The following is a 14,599-nucleotide window of genomic DNA, read 5'->3' as shown; positions in this document are numbered from 1 at the left end:
AATGAACATTAACTAGGGATAAATTATGACAATTTAAGATGTCTAAACTCCAGAATGTTTGTTGGAGGTGTTGGAGTTTTTAGATGCAGATAAAGAGTGATGCTGTTGAATGTTGCAGTTCACTGGTGCCGGATGCTTCCGCTCATCTGTTGGTTACTGTTTTGTGTTTGTACTGATATCAAATAACTGTGTAGTTTGTTGAAGTCATGTGATGTATGTCCATTGAACAGTGTTGGGAAAGTTACTTTGACGTTAACTCCAGGTATTCTAGCCTGACAAGCCAGACCCACATTAAGATGTTTGGAACTCACAATTGCCAGGGGCAGGGCTCAATCCGAGGGGCGGGATAAACGGCTGTCTTTCAAACTCTCTCTGCACGTGATTGGATAGCGCTACAACCAACCAGAGCAATGTGAAGCAGAGCTAGTTGACAGATTAAACTTTCGCAGTATTCTGGTCTGTGAAACTCCAAACACATCTTCCTTTTTTAAGAATGATTTCAGTGCCCGTTCTTTGTCCTTTTCTCAAAGAAAAGCTCAACTCCAAGTCTTTCATGGCCAAAGCTGATTCGAAAGACCAGCTTCTGTGTTTACTAGAAGCACGCAAACGCAATTCTGTCATTATGTTAAGCCCCGCCCACCGACTCTATACACAATGTAATTGGCCTGACCAGAGTTTGGTTTTTCTAGCTCGCACGTGTATGGAGAGTTGCTAGAAGACAATCACTGCGAATTAGATTTGCTGCTGCTAGGGTGCATCTAGATTTCTAGGCTAACAGGTATTCAAAATTAGTGCTGAGATCAAACTGAGCAATGTTTGTTTTTAAACCACCCATCTATTGATAACGGCTTAGACCTAAACAGAATGGCAGAAATTAAATAAAATTTGAAACAATATTTACTCAAAATTCATACACATTTCAGAAATTTTCAACTATTATGAAGCTATTAACACGGACATTGGGCTTTGGAATAAAGATACGATTTTTACTATAGTTTTTTACCATATACATAACATTAAAAAAAAATGTATTTATTTCTCATCGTCCCGTGATTGATTGGACTATTATTTTTGTATTACATAGCCCGCACGATCGTTCGATATAAGCGCGAACCGCACACATACACTTGCGTGAGCGCGCCCTTCAAATGTCAAGTCAAGAGAGACAGAATAGCAGAACAAGAAAGGAATATTACGAGATTCATCGGCCTGCCGATGGACTTCCGTTTTGGTAGCCCGTCTGGAAAACATACAGGCTGGGGCGTTGGGCTTTGCGAGCCCTGGCCCATACGTGTCTGAGTCCAGCGTGCTGAAGGTATGTTCTGTTAGACACATACACATAAGCAAAACAATCCATAACAATGTAAATCTATTACATATTAAAAAAAACACGTTCTACGTTTTACTCACGTAAGTGTGTTGCACCATTCCTCCTGTCGGATCCAATATAGAACAAGAGTATTGTGAGATTTGTTTAAAAATGATCCCGCGGTGAAATTAAGTAAACACCACTGTCTTCCCCACGTCAGCTGGAACTTCATTAAAAATAAAGTACAACCACACATTCCTAATATTAGGATCCGAAGGAAGCTTATGCAGCGATTGTGTTCTTCCAAAACCAGAAATAGCGCAATATCTTACTATATTCTTCTGCATGTTTATTGCTGCCGGCTAAATGAGTTAGACATGCTTATTATTCTGTAGAGGCGGTGTTTCGTGAGTCGATGACATCAAGGTACACGATCGTTTTCTGGGCCTGGTGTCTATAAAAGCTTTTCTTTGACTAACAAGGACGTTTTCAGCTCTGAAACTTGCAGGATATTCTTATATTACCATGACCTTTTATATATCAAAAGCTCAAGGGAAAGTTGACTTCTCAATTCATCACCCCTTTAAGGGTCAGATTTACTAACAGCTGGCACCAGCGAAAACTCTCTTTTTGCGTTAAAAAACAAATGGTAGGATTTTCTAAAGACATGCAGTGAGAAACAGGCTTATTTTTAAGGCTGAACTTAATCCATATTTGTTTGTAGGAGTTTTCCTTTCAGATTTAAAATTTATGGGAGGAGAGTACTCAAATTAATCACGCAAGTTGATTTACTAAGGTTTGCACTAGTCAGTTTACTGGTATTTGAGCCATTATTTACCACCGCCCAAAAAGCATGCTAATTTGCCTGCTCTTTGTAGATTGTGTTGGTCATTATGGAAATAATCCAGCTGCGTCTTTTTGCTTTAATTTGCGTGTCGTCAATTTAATTTGCGTGTCGTGTTCTGCGATCACGCGCAGAACTTTCCACTCCCATCGGCACTTTTTTTCTATTGCTTTCTCATGTTAATTTACCCTGTTTTAGTAAATCTGGCCCTATGACTTAATGCACAGATCATTTGACATACAGTATCAGACTGTATTGTTCTGTCCACTGCTGTGGTTATACCCGTCAATGAGATTCAAACGCGCTTTTAAATGCGGCTGTCAATCCAGAAACTTTGAGAAGTGTAGTTAGCATAAAAAATATATTTCATACAGAAAGCGAGCAAAGATCACTAAAGCTTTCGAATACTTGAGTTCAACACGACATACAAACAGATGCACGCTTGCGAAAACTCCTGATAAAATCAATGAAGCTGTCTATGCCATGCAATCGTGTTTATTCGCTCTTTTTGAGCAGATTCTGCATTGTACCAGTACTGCAGAATGGAAGGTGTCGTCACATTAAATGATCAAATTATTCTTTACCTGGACGATTAATTTTGGCAGCCACCAAATCATTTCCAACGTAGGAAAACCCTGATAATCAAACTTGAACACATTGTTTAAAAGTTTGGGTCAGTAAGGTGTTTTTTTGTTTTTGTTTTTGTTTTGTTTTTTACTTAAAGGAATAGTTCACCCTAAAATGAAAGTTAAGTCATCATTTACTCACCCTGGTGTTGTTCTAATGTCATATGCCCTTCTTTCTTTTTTGGATATGCAACACGTCATATATTTCAAGTGCTCTATGTGTATATGATAGGGTTTACTGAAAAAGAAACCAAAATCCTGATTTGGCCGTTAGTCTTCTGTGCACGACATGCATTTGCGTGGCTCTATTAGCGGCACAGTTTACTCCGTCTCACACAAGTTGTCAGAAATCAATATTAACAAACACGTGACATGAAATACAATGTACAAATACAAATCCCCAAAAAGTATCTGTGTACTTTTTTCACAGAGTAAATATCTCAGGGTATGTTTGTCTTATGACAGTCAGAATAAGAATTAGGAACATGATAACCTGCTGTTACGATGAAAAGGAGGTACATGGATTGTATTTTTTATTTTTTTATTATAAATAATAAACCGAACCAATCGATTTGATTTAATAATATGGATTTCCCCAATCTTCTTTTTATAGGACATTATAGTGAGAATGTATTTAGGCATGTTACACTTCTGATTGTTGCAAATATTAAAAAAGCTAGACTACTTCAACGCTGAATAATGTATTTCAGTCAGTTTCTCCCCAACACTGATCTATCGTCATAAATAGTATGGAAAATGCATACATGTATATGTACTTCTGTTTATAACAATATCATGTTGTAAACTGGTTTTATTGCTGAATGGTAGGGAGTAGTTTGTTCTGTGTTTGTGGCACAGTGTGGCGTATAAGTAATAAAAGTGTCTGGTCTGACATGTAAATAATGTTCTTTTTGCTTCCTTAAACAGAAAGGTGAAGAGGCAGAAGAAGGAGTCACGAGTGAAGGTACAGTACAAGAGCTGATTGTTTGGATTTGAACTGTATTAAAACCTAGCCTTGCATTGTGTTTCACTCAGAGGTGTTCTATTGCAGAAATATAAATTGTCCTGGAAATGCCGTTGCAGATTAACCAGTTGTAGAAAAACCTGCTGTAAAACATTTCCCTTTTTATAAAGTAAACTTCAGAATAACTTTTATATCGGTAGTGATGTTTTATGATGTGATGATCAAAATATCCATCAGGCTTTGGAGGAATGTTTGTGTTTATCTGCATTATATGTTTTTGTCCCACATAAATACTTCATACTTTGGTCATAAAACTAATCATTTCATTTTATCTCAACTAAAATGTTTTTGAGATGTTAATGAGATATTAAGTGACAACTAATATTTATATGCATATAAATTATACATTTGATTTAGGGTTTCATGGTGATTCATAAACAACAATTATAATAAATACAAATTTTAAAATTGATTTTTTTTTTTTTTACATTTTCATTACAATTATTGCACTTTCACCTATAAGCACAAATCAACCCATACACGTTTTCTTGTGTGCCTAATTGCCTCATTTGTTTTTCTATTAAAGCAACAGCAAAAAAAGAAATGTTGTATTGTCACACAGAGTGTGCATTTATTCAGCAATCACAACTGCAAATATAGGCGAGAGATCCATGTTTGGATTTAGTACGGTTCATCACTGAGAACGTTTGGTGGAGATTGCTAAACAGCAGATTAATTCTATGCTTGTTCTGCAGTTTAGAGAGAGCATGCGTGAATCCTTGCCAGATTGCAAATATTTAGTAAAACACTGGGTAGAAAAACTCTGATTGGGGAAATTAATTATTTTATCCGTAAGCATCAAAAGCTCATAGCGGCTTAAAACAGACTGTAATGTTTTGTCATCTTATATTAGACTAAAACAAAGAATGACTTTGGTTGAGTTTTTATTTTTTTAAACTTCATCTTAGTCACAATATTGCATATTGATATAGTCAGTAATCAATTAATGATGTTGGTGTCGTCTCGTCTTAGCCATGGAAAAACGTCATCACGGAATTTTTATTTATTTTTTATCACAGATTAACAAAATTAACACTATTCTTTAAGTCAGTCACTAGTCCCACCTTCTCGATGATGTTTGTAGTTAAAGACAGCAAGTGATCATTGGTCAGGAAGCAATGTGTATCAAACGTGATTTAAGTTTTTAGTCATAGAAGAATCAGCAACTGTACCAAATTCCATATTTTTGCCCATTTTGGGTGTCTGATTAAAACTGAGATGTCTATCCTCCTCCGAGTATGAGCTCCATATTCATTCTGAATCATAATAAATGAGCCTGATGGATCAAATATGATAATCACATATAGTAGTTCACCTGCAAATTAAAATTCTTTCATTAATTCCTCACCTTCATGTTGCCCAAACCTGTAAGACATTCATTCATCTTCAGAACACAAATGAGAGTTTTCTGACCATTTTCTGATCCTCATTTTTTCTCGCTAAAGCTCAAACGTGCTGCGTAACACGAGAATGAACCTCATTGGTTCTTGCAGAAGCTCAAACGTGCTGTGTAACATGAGAATGAACCTCATTGGTTCTTGCTGAAGCTCAAACGTGCTGCGTAACATGAGAATGAACCTCATTGGTTCTTGCTGAAGCTCAAACGTGCTGCATAACACAAGAATGAACCTCATTGGTTCTTGCTGAAGCTCAAACGTGCTGCGTAACACGAGAATGAACCTCATTGGTTCTTGATGAAGCTCAAACGTGCTGCGTAACATGAGAATGAACCTCATTGGTTCTTGCAGAAGCTCAAACGTGCTGCGTAACACGAGATTGAACCTCATTGGTTCTTGCAGAAGCTCAAACGTGCTGCGCAACACAAGAATGAACCTCATTGGTTCTTGCTGAAGCTCAAACGTGCTGCGTAACACAAGAATGAACCTCATTGGTTCTTGCTGAAGCTCAAACGTGCTGCGTAACACAAGAATGAACCTCATTGGTTCTTGCTGAAGCTCAAACGTGCTGTATAACACGAGAAGGAACCTCATTGGTTCTTGCTGAAGCTCAAACGTGCTGCGTAACACAAGAATGAACCTCATTGGTTCTTGCTGAAGCTCAAACGTGCTGCGTAACACGAGAATGAACCTCATTGGTTCTTGCTGAAGCTCAAACGTGCTGCGTAACACCAGAATGAACCTCATTGGTTCTTGATGAAGCTCAAACGTGCTGCGTAACATGAGAATGAACCTCATTGGTTCTTGCTGAAGCTCAAAAGTGCTGCGTAACATGAGAATGAACCTCATTGGTTCTTGCAGAAGCTCAAACGTGCTGCGTAACACGAGATTGAACCTCATTGGTTCTTGCAGAAGCTCAAACGTGCTGCGTAACACAAGAATGAACCTCATTGGTTCTTGCTGAAGCTCAAACGTGCTGCGTAACACGAGAATGAACCTCATTGGTTCTTGCTGAAGCTCAAACGTGCTGCGTAACACGAGAAAGAACCTCATTGGTTCTTGCTGAAGCTCAAACGTGCTGCGTAACACAAGAATGAACCTCATTGGTTCTTGCAGAAGCTCAAACGTGCTGCGTAACACAAGAATGAACCTCATTGGTTCTTGCTGAAGCTCAAACGTGCTGCATAACATGAGAATGAACCTCATTGGTTCTTGCTGAAGCTCAAACGTGCTGCGCAACACGAGAATGAACCTCATTGGTTCTTGCAGAAGCTCAAACGTGCTGCGCAACACAAAAATGAACCTCATTGGTTCTTGCTGAAGCTCAAACGTGCTGCGTAACACGAGAATGAACCTCATTGGTTCTTGCTGAAGCTCAAACGTGCTGGTAACACCAGAATGAACCTCATTGGTTCTTGCAGAAGCTCAAACGTGCTGCGCAACACAAAAATGAACCTCATTGGTTCTTGCTGAAGCTCAAACGTGCTGCGTAACACGAGAATGAACCTCATTGGTTCTTGCTGAAGCTCAAACGTGCTGCGTAACACGAGAATGAACCTCATTGGTTCTTGCAGAAGCTCAAACGTGCTGCGCAACACAAAAATGAACCTCATTGGTTCTTGCTGAAGCTCAAACGTGCTGCGTAACACGAGAATGAACCTCATTGGTTCTTGCTGAAGCTCAAACGTGCTGGTAACACCAGAATGAACCTCATTGGTTCTTGAGGAAGCTCAAACGTGATGCGTAACACGAGAATGAACCTCATTGGTTCTTGCAGAAGCTCAAACGTGCTGCGCAACACAAGAATGAACCTCATTGGTTCTTGCTGAAGCTCAAACGTGCTGCGTAACACAAGAATGAACCTCATTGGTTCTTGCTGAAGCTCAAACGTGCTGCGTAACACGAGAATGAACATCATTGGTTCTTGCTGAAGCTCAAACGTGCTGCGTAACACAAGAATGAACCTCATTGGTTCTTGCTGAAGCTCAAACGTGCTGCGTAACACGAGAATGAACCTCATTGGTTCTTGCTGAAGCTCAAACGTGCTGCGTAACACGAGAATGAACCTCATTGGTTCTTGCAGAAGCTCAAACGTGCTGCGCAACACAAGAATGAACCTCATTGGTTCTTGCAGAAGCTCAAACGTGCTGCGCAACACAAGAATGAACCTCATTGGTTCTTGCTGAAGCTCAAACGTGCTGCATAACACGATAATTAACCTCATTGGTTCTTGCTGAAGCTCAAACGTGCTGCGTAACACGAGAATGAACCTCATTGGTTCTTGCTGAAGCTCAAACGTGCTGCATAACACGATAATTAACCTCATTGGTTCTTGCTGAAGCTCAAACGTGCTGCGTAACACGAGAATGAACCTCATTGGTTCTTGCAGAAGCTCAAACGTGCTGCGCAACACAAGAATGAACCTCATTGGTTCTTGCTGAAGCTCAAACGTGCTGCGTAACACGAGAATGAACCTCATTGGTTCTTGCTGAAGCTCAAACGTGCTGCGTAACACAAGAATGAACCTCATTGGTTCTTGCAGAAGCTCAAACGTGATGCGTAACACGAGAATGAACCTCATTGGTTCTTGCTGAAGCTCAAACGTGCTGCGTAACACACTCTAAAAAATGCTGGGTTAAAAACAACCCAAGTTTGGTTGAAAATGCACCGACCCAACAATTGAGTTGTTTTAACCCAGTGGTTGAGTTGTTTTAACCCAGTGGTTGGGTTAAATGTTGCTTAAGACAACCCAATTGCTGGGTAAGAACAACTTAACCATTGGGTTAAAACAACCCAATTGTTGGGTCGGTGCATTTTCAACCCAACTTGGGTTGTTTTTAACCCAGCATTTTTTAGAGTGCACGAGATTGAACCTCATTGGTTCTTGCAGAAGCAATAATGAATCAAGAAGATCTTTATTTGTGTTCTGAAGATGAACAAAAGTCTTACGGGTTTGAAATGGCATGAGGGTGAGGAATTAATGAAAGAATTTTAATTTTTGGATGAACTATCCCTTTTTAAAGGCCTCTATTGTTCTTCTGGTGTCTCTTTAGAGTTCGACAAGTTCTTAGCGGAGCGGGCCAAAGTTGCAGACAAGGCTTCACCGCCGGCTATTGGTGGAGAGTCCAGACCTCCTGTCAGCGCATCTAGCAGCAGCCGCAGGAAGACCGAACAGACGGAGGACAATCTCTTTGCGTTGTAGGACACTGATGGAGAGAGAGAAGAGAGAGATGTGGGTTCAGCGCAGTGACCGCAACCATATTCCCTCCAACTTTTAAACGCTCGCTGTTCTTTTACACACCTACTGATGTTATACGCAGCAAGACCCCTGTCTAATATCCCCCGCCTGATAGAGCACTGTGAGAATCCTGCTTCATTACAGCTTTAACCGCAACCTTTACGCTGAACGGCGCAATCAAGCGATGGCTTAAGCCAACATGTAGCCGAAATAAGTCTCTTTAGAGAGCTCATTCATTTTAAATAACAGATATGCAGTCGAATAAAGCTGTTTGGTTTCGTATTTATTGCTCAGTAATGAACTAATGGATTGCTATTCCACAAGGTTAAGGTTTTATGAGGTGCATCCGTCCTTCTGTAGGGGTGAGTCAACTGTGGATGGAGACTCAATCTGTGCCCGTGGTAAATAGTGCATTAAAACATTAGATCTTAATCAGGCGAAGGAGCGCAGAGACAACTCGTGATTGGCCGTCTCACGCTTATGAGGGTCTGGTGAAGGAAAATGGCGACATTCCCATAATCAATATGTGCAAATTACCAAAGATAGAAGAATGAGCTTGTTTTCCATCGATTAATAAAATATGTTGACTCCTTGAGGTTGTCTAAGCCATTATAGCCTGGTTTAAAGGCGCTATTTGAGGGCATTTTAAAACGTAGATCTATGAAGCCCCGCATGTGATGTTGTGAAAAAAAAAGATGTATATCGTGGCCACCAATTAGCAATTCATTCCCATTACTTACTAATATGTCAGGACATTTTATAAATGTGTTCCCTGGATTTACTAAATCGTGGCCATGTTGTAATGTGTTCCCTAGCTTTAAATGAAAATGAGGGAAGAAATTATTTCAACATGACCACAATTGAGTAAATTGTGGAATGAATTCTTAATTTGTGGCTTTATATATATATATATATATATATATATATATACATACATATATATACATATATACATACACATTTTTTTCATTGTCATTTACGTAGCACTATATGGATCAGGGGCCTGATGTATAAATGTTGCATACACACAAAACGGACACAGAAATGTGTGTATTCAATTTTCCACGCTCATATCTGGATTTATACAAAAGAAATGTTACACTTTATTTTGTAACACTTCATTTAGTGTCCCTATGTACATGTAGTTACTATAGTAATAGTAGTATACTGTACCCTAACCCTATAGTAAGTACATGTAGTTAATTAATATTATTCAGTACTTCATTATATAATTAAAATGTAACAAGGACACCTTAAAAAAAGTGAACCCTTTATTTTAAGGTGCCTTTCTGACAGTGTAATTATAAAGTCTTAATTACCTACATGTAGTTACTATAGGGTTATGGTAGGATTAGGTATTGGTTGAGGTTTAGTTGCATGTAATTATGCATAATTTACTGTTATTACTAAAGTAAGTGTATGTAACATATGTAACAAGGACACTGTAAAATAATGTAGGCGTAAATATGTAGACTGTGTGTACTGGTATGAGCGAATTAGTAATGTTAAACACATTTAGATAACAAGTTCATTAATAGAGTTATGCACTCAAATTACATGAAATCATTATCCAGAAGTTACAACAAACAAATCTTTGTAATGTGTGCGCAGATTTTGAACACTTTTCCAGTGGCATGCTGTGTTTTACTAAAGCGAACATTGCTTGAATTTCGCTTTAAATATTTTCACTCAAATAATGATAAATGATGCAGACTTGACTCCATCTAGGCAGATGGTTTAGCAACATAGACGGTATAATGCAGACATTAGCCTAATAATGACCCCTTTTGTGGCCTTTCCAGTATTATAAAATATACCACTGAATTTGAAGGAAATAACTCTTCTCTGAAAAGTATTTTATATACCTTTGATTTAATTATTCTAAAACAAGATAAGGATACTGAATGATTTTTAGCAATGTAATGTGATGGCACATATAGTCTGTATCTCATATTTTCTTAATATCTTTTATCATTAAACCTAGTGTCAGGCAGATAGGAATATTCATTTGGAAATGATATGCAGATGAGGTTATGCACCGTAAAGCTAGGCGTTCTGCCGTACGTAGGGTTTTATGAATCTAAAAAAAACAAGGGAAGTTTTATACATGAGGCCCCTGGTGTCTGCAGTGATACAAACATACAAAAACATATGCTTTTGAAAAATGCATCTTAATTTTGGTTGTGATATATGATTTCCTGGAACAGGCTCATGTTTTTTTTTTTTGTTTTTTTTTTTTTAAGTCAAGAAAGATGTGAGTCATATTTCATCCCAAAATCGAAAAATAAAATATGAAGCAGCATCAAGTTTTGAACAAGTTTTTTGAGCATTAAATCATATTAGAATGATTTGTGAAGGATCATGTGACACTGAAGACTGGAGTAATGTTGCTGAAAATATAGCTTTGATCACAGAAATAAATTACACATTAACATATATTCACATATTCAGTTATTTCAAATATTAATATTAAACAATTTTACTGTATTTTTGATACACTGCCCTTGATGAGCATAAGATACTTCATTTAAAAGCATTTTACAAATATGTTCATACAATTTTGTTGTGTTTGTTTTGAGGTGAAATATGACATATTTCTTAGTAAGATTCTCCCACATCTTTTGTCAGATTCCTGATTGATTTCAGTATGAAAAAATGGAATGGATGAATGGAAGTCTTATTTTATGCTTTGCTAGACCTAACCAAGAATTATATTTGCCTAATGTCTTTTGTAAAATATGTATCGATACATATACATAAATGTGTATATACAGTAGGAAAGTGTGTAAAGTACTAATGAGTTTTATTAACTTGGTGTAAAATGTCAAAGTTTAAAGGTACACTATGTAACTTTATGTACACTATGTTTTGTTCGACATCAATCCTTCTTCCAAAGTGTGTTTTTGTCTTACACCCTGATTCCCTAATAATCAATATATAATAATATAATAGTTAATTTAATTAAATAAAAGTTAACACAATGCTTTGATAGCATTGCAATAGCTAAATGAATAAGACATTATAGATAATTTATATATATATATATATATATATATATATATATATATATATATAATTTTTTTTTTTTTTTTTTTTTTTTTTTTTTTACTATGCTCATGTTCCACTCATCATGATGGTACACCTTCCAAAAATAACAGAAACTCTTCTGAACAAGTATAACAAAACAAAACACTTCTAAATCTCCCAATTAACATTAATCTTAACACCCACACAAAACATAATATAACACTTAATTTTGGCATTTACTCTTCCTTTTGAGTGTTGTGGCAAAGCATGCTGGGAAATAGAAATCACAGCCCAGTTTCAGTTCTAAATGAAAAGAGACAAGTTCATAAAACTCAAACCAATGAAACAGTTCAGATGACTTAAAATGTATCAGTTTCGAAAACTTAGAAAAATAAAGCTTTAAATACTCATGAAAGTTAATTTGATTGAACAAATTTGTCTGAGTTTACCCTACTCAAACCAATTATTTATTTTGAGTGTTAGAGTTTACAAATGCTTACGTGTTTATATTTTAAAACTGTCGGGATCATTTTCGTAGGAAATTATGTTTGTGTATGTGTGGGAGAGGCTGAGGTTAGTTGTGAAAAAAAGCAAGAAAGTTTGATAATCACCCGTTTTAAACAAATGTTGAACCTAGGAAAGTCTGTTGGCAAAAATAGAGCTCGTCATAAAACAAGAACCAACATTAACTTGGCTTTTCAGAGATGGAGAAAACTAAGGGATTTTAAAAGTTGTAAAAGTGACACGGAGATGGCGCGAGTAAAGTATTTTTTTTTATAAAGATACAGACATGTAGCTCTCTATCAGAGTTCATTGTAAAAGCATGATCTATTGTGAAGGGTAATTTACATCCTCACAGTTACACAGAGGCAAAGCCAACAATGTTCCGTAAAATGCATGCAATTTAGTTTTTTACATAGTGTACCTTTAATTGCGTCCCTCTTTATTGGTGATTCGTCACGAAAGATATTCCGTGCGAATTGCAGGATTGCTGTTACTTCGCATTCCAGTCACTAACAGCTGTACCGTACAGTTTTAATCATGCTCAATGTTGCACTGCTATCTTCCCAACAAACTGAGGTTAATGTTTAAGGAAGATGTTCACTTCAGTCTTAAAGTAACTGCAGCTAGATGCATGTTACAGTCAAATGCCTCAAATGTTTAACGAATAATGATGGTAAGGCAAGGGCTTGAACTTTGTTAATCGAACCTGTTGCAAACCTCCATCATCCCCCTAAATCAGTCAAATCAGCAGTTCAATGTGTGAAACACTGCACTGTAAAAAAAAAAAAGGCAAATTTTGAACTTTTGCAGTAGAATCGACTTGGATGTTTAAGTTATTTCAACTTAAATTATGTTAAACTGACTTTAAAAAATGAGTTACATCTTGTATAACTAATAAAAACAAGTTTAACATTGCTTAACTTATTTTGATGAGTTCAAACAATGTAAAAACATATGTTGTCATAACTTATTGAACATATATTTTTTTACAGTGTGGAGGAGTGTATGTGCTTTACTTCAATTGAAGGTGTAAGTCACTGTGGCTTTGATTAAACTGAAAATGCATCATGTTCAGAGCTAAATCAATAATGGCCCGATTAGTTTCTTAACCATTCCCATTCGAAAGATATCTATGAACAGCGTTTGTTATGCCATAATGTCATAATAAATAGATTAGGGTTAATCTGCAGTATCTATTTTTGATTTCAGCCTTCGAATTACTTGTAAGAAGGAGAGTGTACCTGTTTCTTTGTAAGAACTTGCTTATTCTAAAGAGCTCCGCTTTCATCATTATCTGGATTAACTGCTAAAATGAATGTTGCCATCATGTGACATTAAAAGTCATTAAAACTATTTTGATTATTTACCTCATAATGTCTTAAATGTGTTCTAGAATAATGAAATGTAATAGTTTCCTATGGTCAGATTTATTGTTTAATCCAAAATATTTTATTAAAGTGATTAATTTGCTTAATGCAAACATTTCCCTGTGTGATTCATTTTGACGAGTGCACCTAATAAATGTTCCATAATGTTAAGGTTAGCTGTGAAAAAAAGTTGTGAAAAAGTACTTACTTACTTTCATTTTAAACCAAATAAAAGACGTTAAATGTTTCTTCAGATTTATAATTTTGTTTTAATTGGCTCTGGTGGTCTCCCATCAAATACAGCATATTAAAAACTTTTTTATTGACAAATAAAAATGACACATTGTGAGTGGCTATATTGGGGTAAAATGACAAATGGAAATACAATACAGTCCTAGTCGGGATTATTGGCACCCCTAGTAAATATGATCAAAGATAGCAAAAAAATATTTTTGCATTGTTTAGCCTTTTGATCTTTCATTTGTAAAATTCACAAAAATCTAACCTTTCATTGAAGTACAAGAATTGAAAGTGGGGGTAAATCACATACTGAAATAAATGTTTTTCTCCTAAACACATTGGCCATAATTATTGGTATCATTTTATTAAATATTATTCCTTTTGCTAAGATAAGAGTTCTGAGTCTCCTCCTATGATGAGTTTGGAGAACACCTGACAAGAGATCACATACAGAATCTCTCCAGATTCAAAGTACACAAATCACATTATTATTAAATGTTTTTCTCCAATACATGCTGGCCACAATCATTGGCACCCCTAGAATTGTTTTTATCATTAAAATATATATTAAGTATATATTCCCATTTTTTAGCACACCAGGGTGAGCATGAAACTGTCCATCCATGACTTCTTGTTTCACAGGAGGAGCATCAATATGAGGACTCACATTTTTAATTATTACTAATTTCCAGAGCTTCATGGATAAATGACTGAAGCCTCGGCACTTTTCTTTGTGCCTTTAACACGGATGAAGTTGCAGACACGCACCTCACGAACAAGCCATGCCATATATTTTCAGGCTCCTTCTCCTTGGTTTCAGCCATTTTCCTGCAGTTAGTCGGAGGTGCTACTCTCGGTCATTGACCCACTTCACTTATGTTTGTTGTTATCTATATGCGAGTTCACCGACATATAAAATAACTTGACTTTGTAGACACTAGGTCGACTGATTATTTAGGCCAGATCAATGCATCCTATGTTATACCTTAAACAATTTATGTATTTATTTTCATTTTTCAAGTG

General features: G+C 36.6%; 1 protein-coding gene across 3 annotated transcripts in view; it reads left to right on the top strand.

The window, feature by feature from the left end:
• The window catches only part of LOC137046080 (TOM1-like protein 2), a 64,491-nt gene extending 55,771 nt beyond the window's left edge, over positions 1–8,720 (top strand). For all 3 annotated transcript variants that reach the window (XM_067423150.1, XM_067423143.1, XM_067423136.1), the window contains 2 exons: positions 3,707–3,743; positions 8,254–8,720. In XM_067423150.1, the coding sequence (XP_067279251.1) occupies positions 3,707–3,743; positions 8,254–8,402 (186 nt within the window). In that variant the 3' untranslated portion in view covers positions 8,403–8,720. The remainder of the gene's footprint in view (positions 1–3,706; positions 3,744–8,253) is intronic.
• Positions 8,721–14,599: the final 5,879 nt, after the last annotated feature.

Source organism: Pseudorasbora parva, chromosome 2 (assembly GCF_024679245.1).
Source record: "Pseudorasbora parva isolate DD20220531a chromosome 2, ASM2467924v1, whole genome shotgun sequence".
Classification (NCBI taxonomy): Eukaryota; Metazoa; Chordata; class Actinopteri; order Cypriniformes; family Gobionidae; genus Pseudorasbora; species Pseudorasbora parva.
Note: the sequence above shows the minus strand (reverse complement) of the source record. Positions and strands in the feature narration are given on the sequence as shown.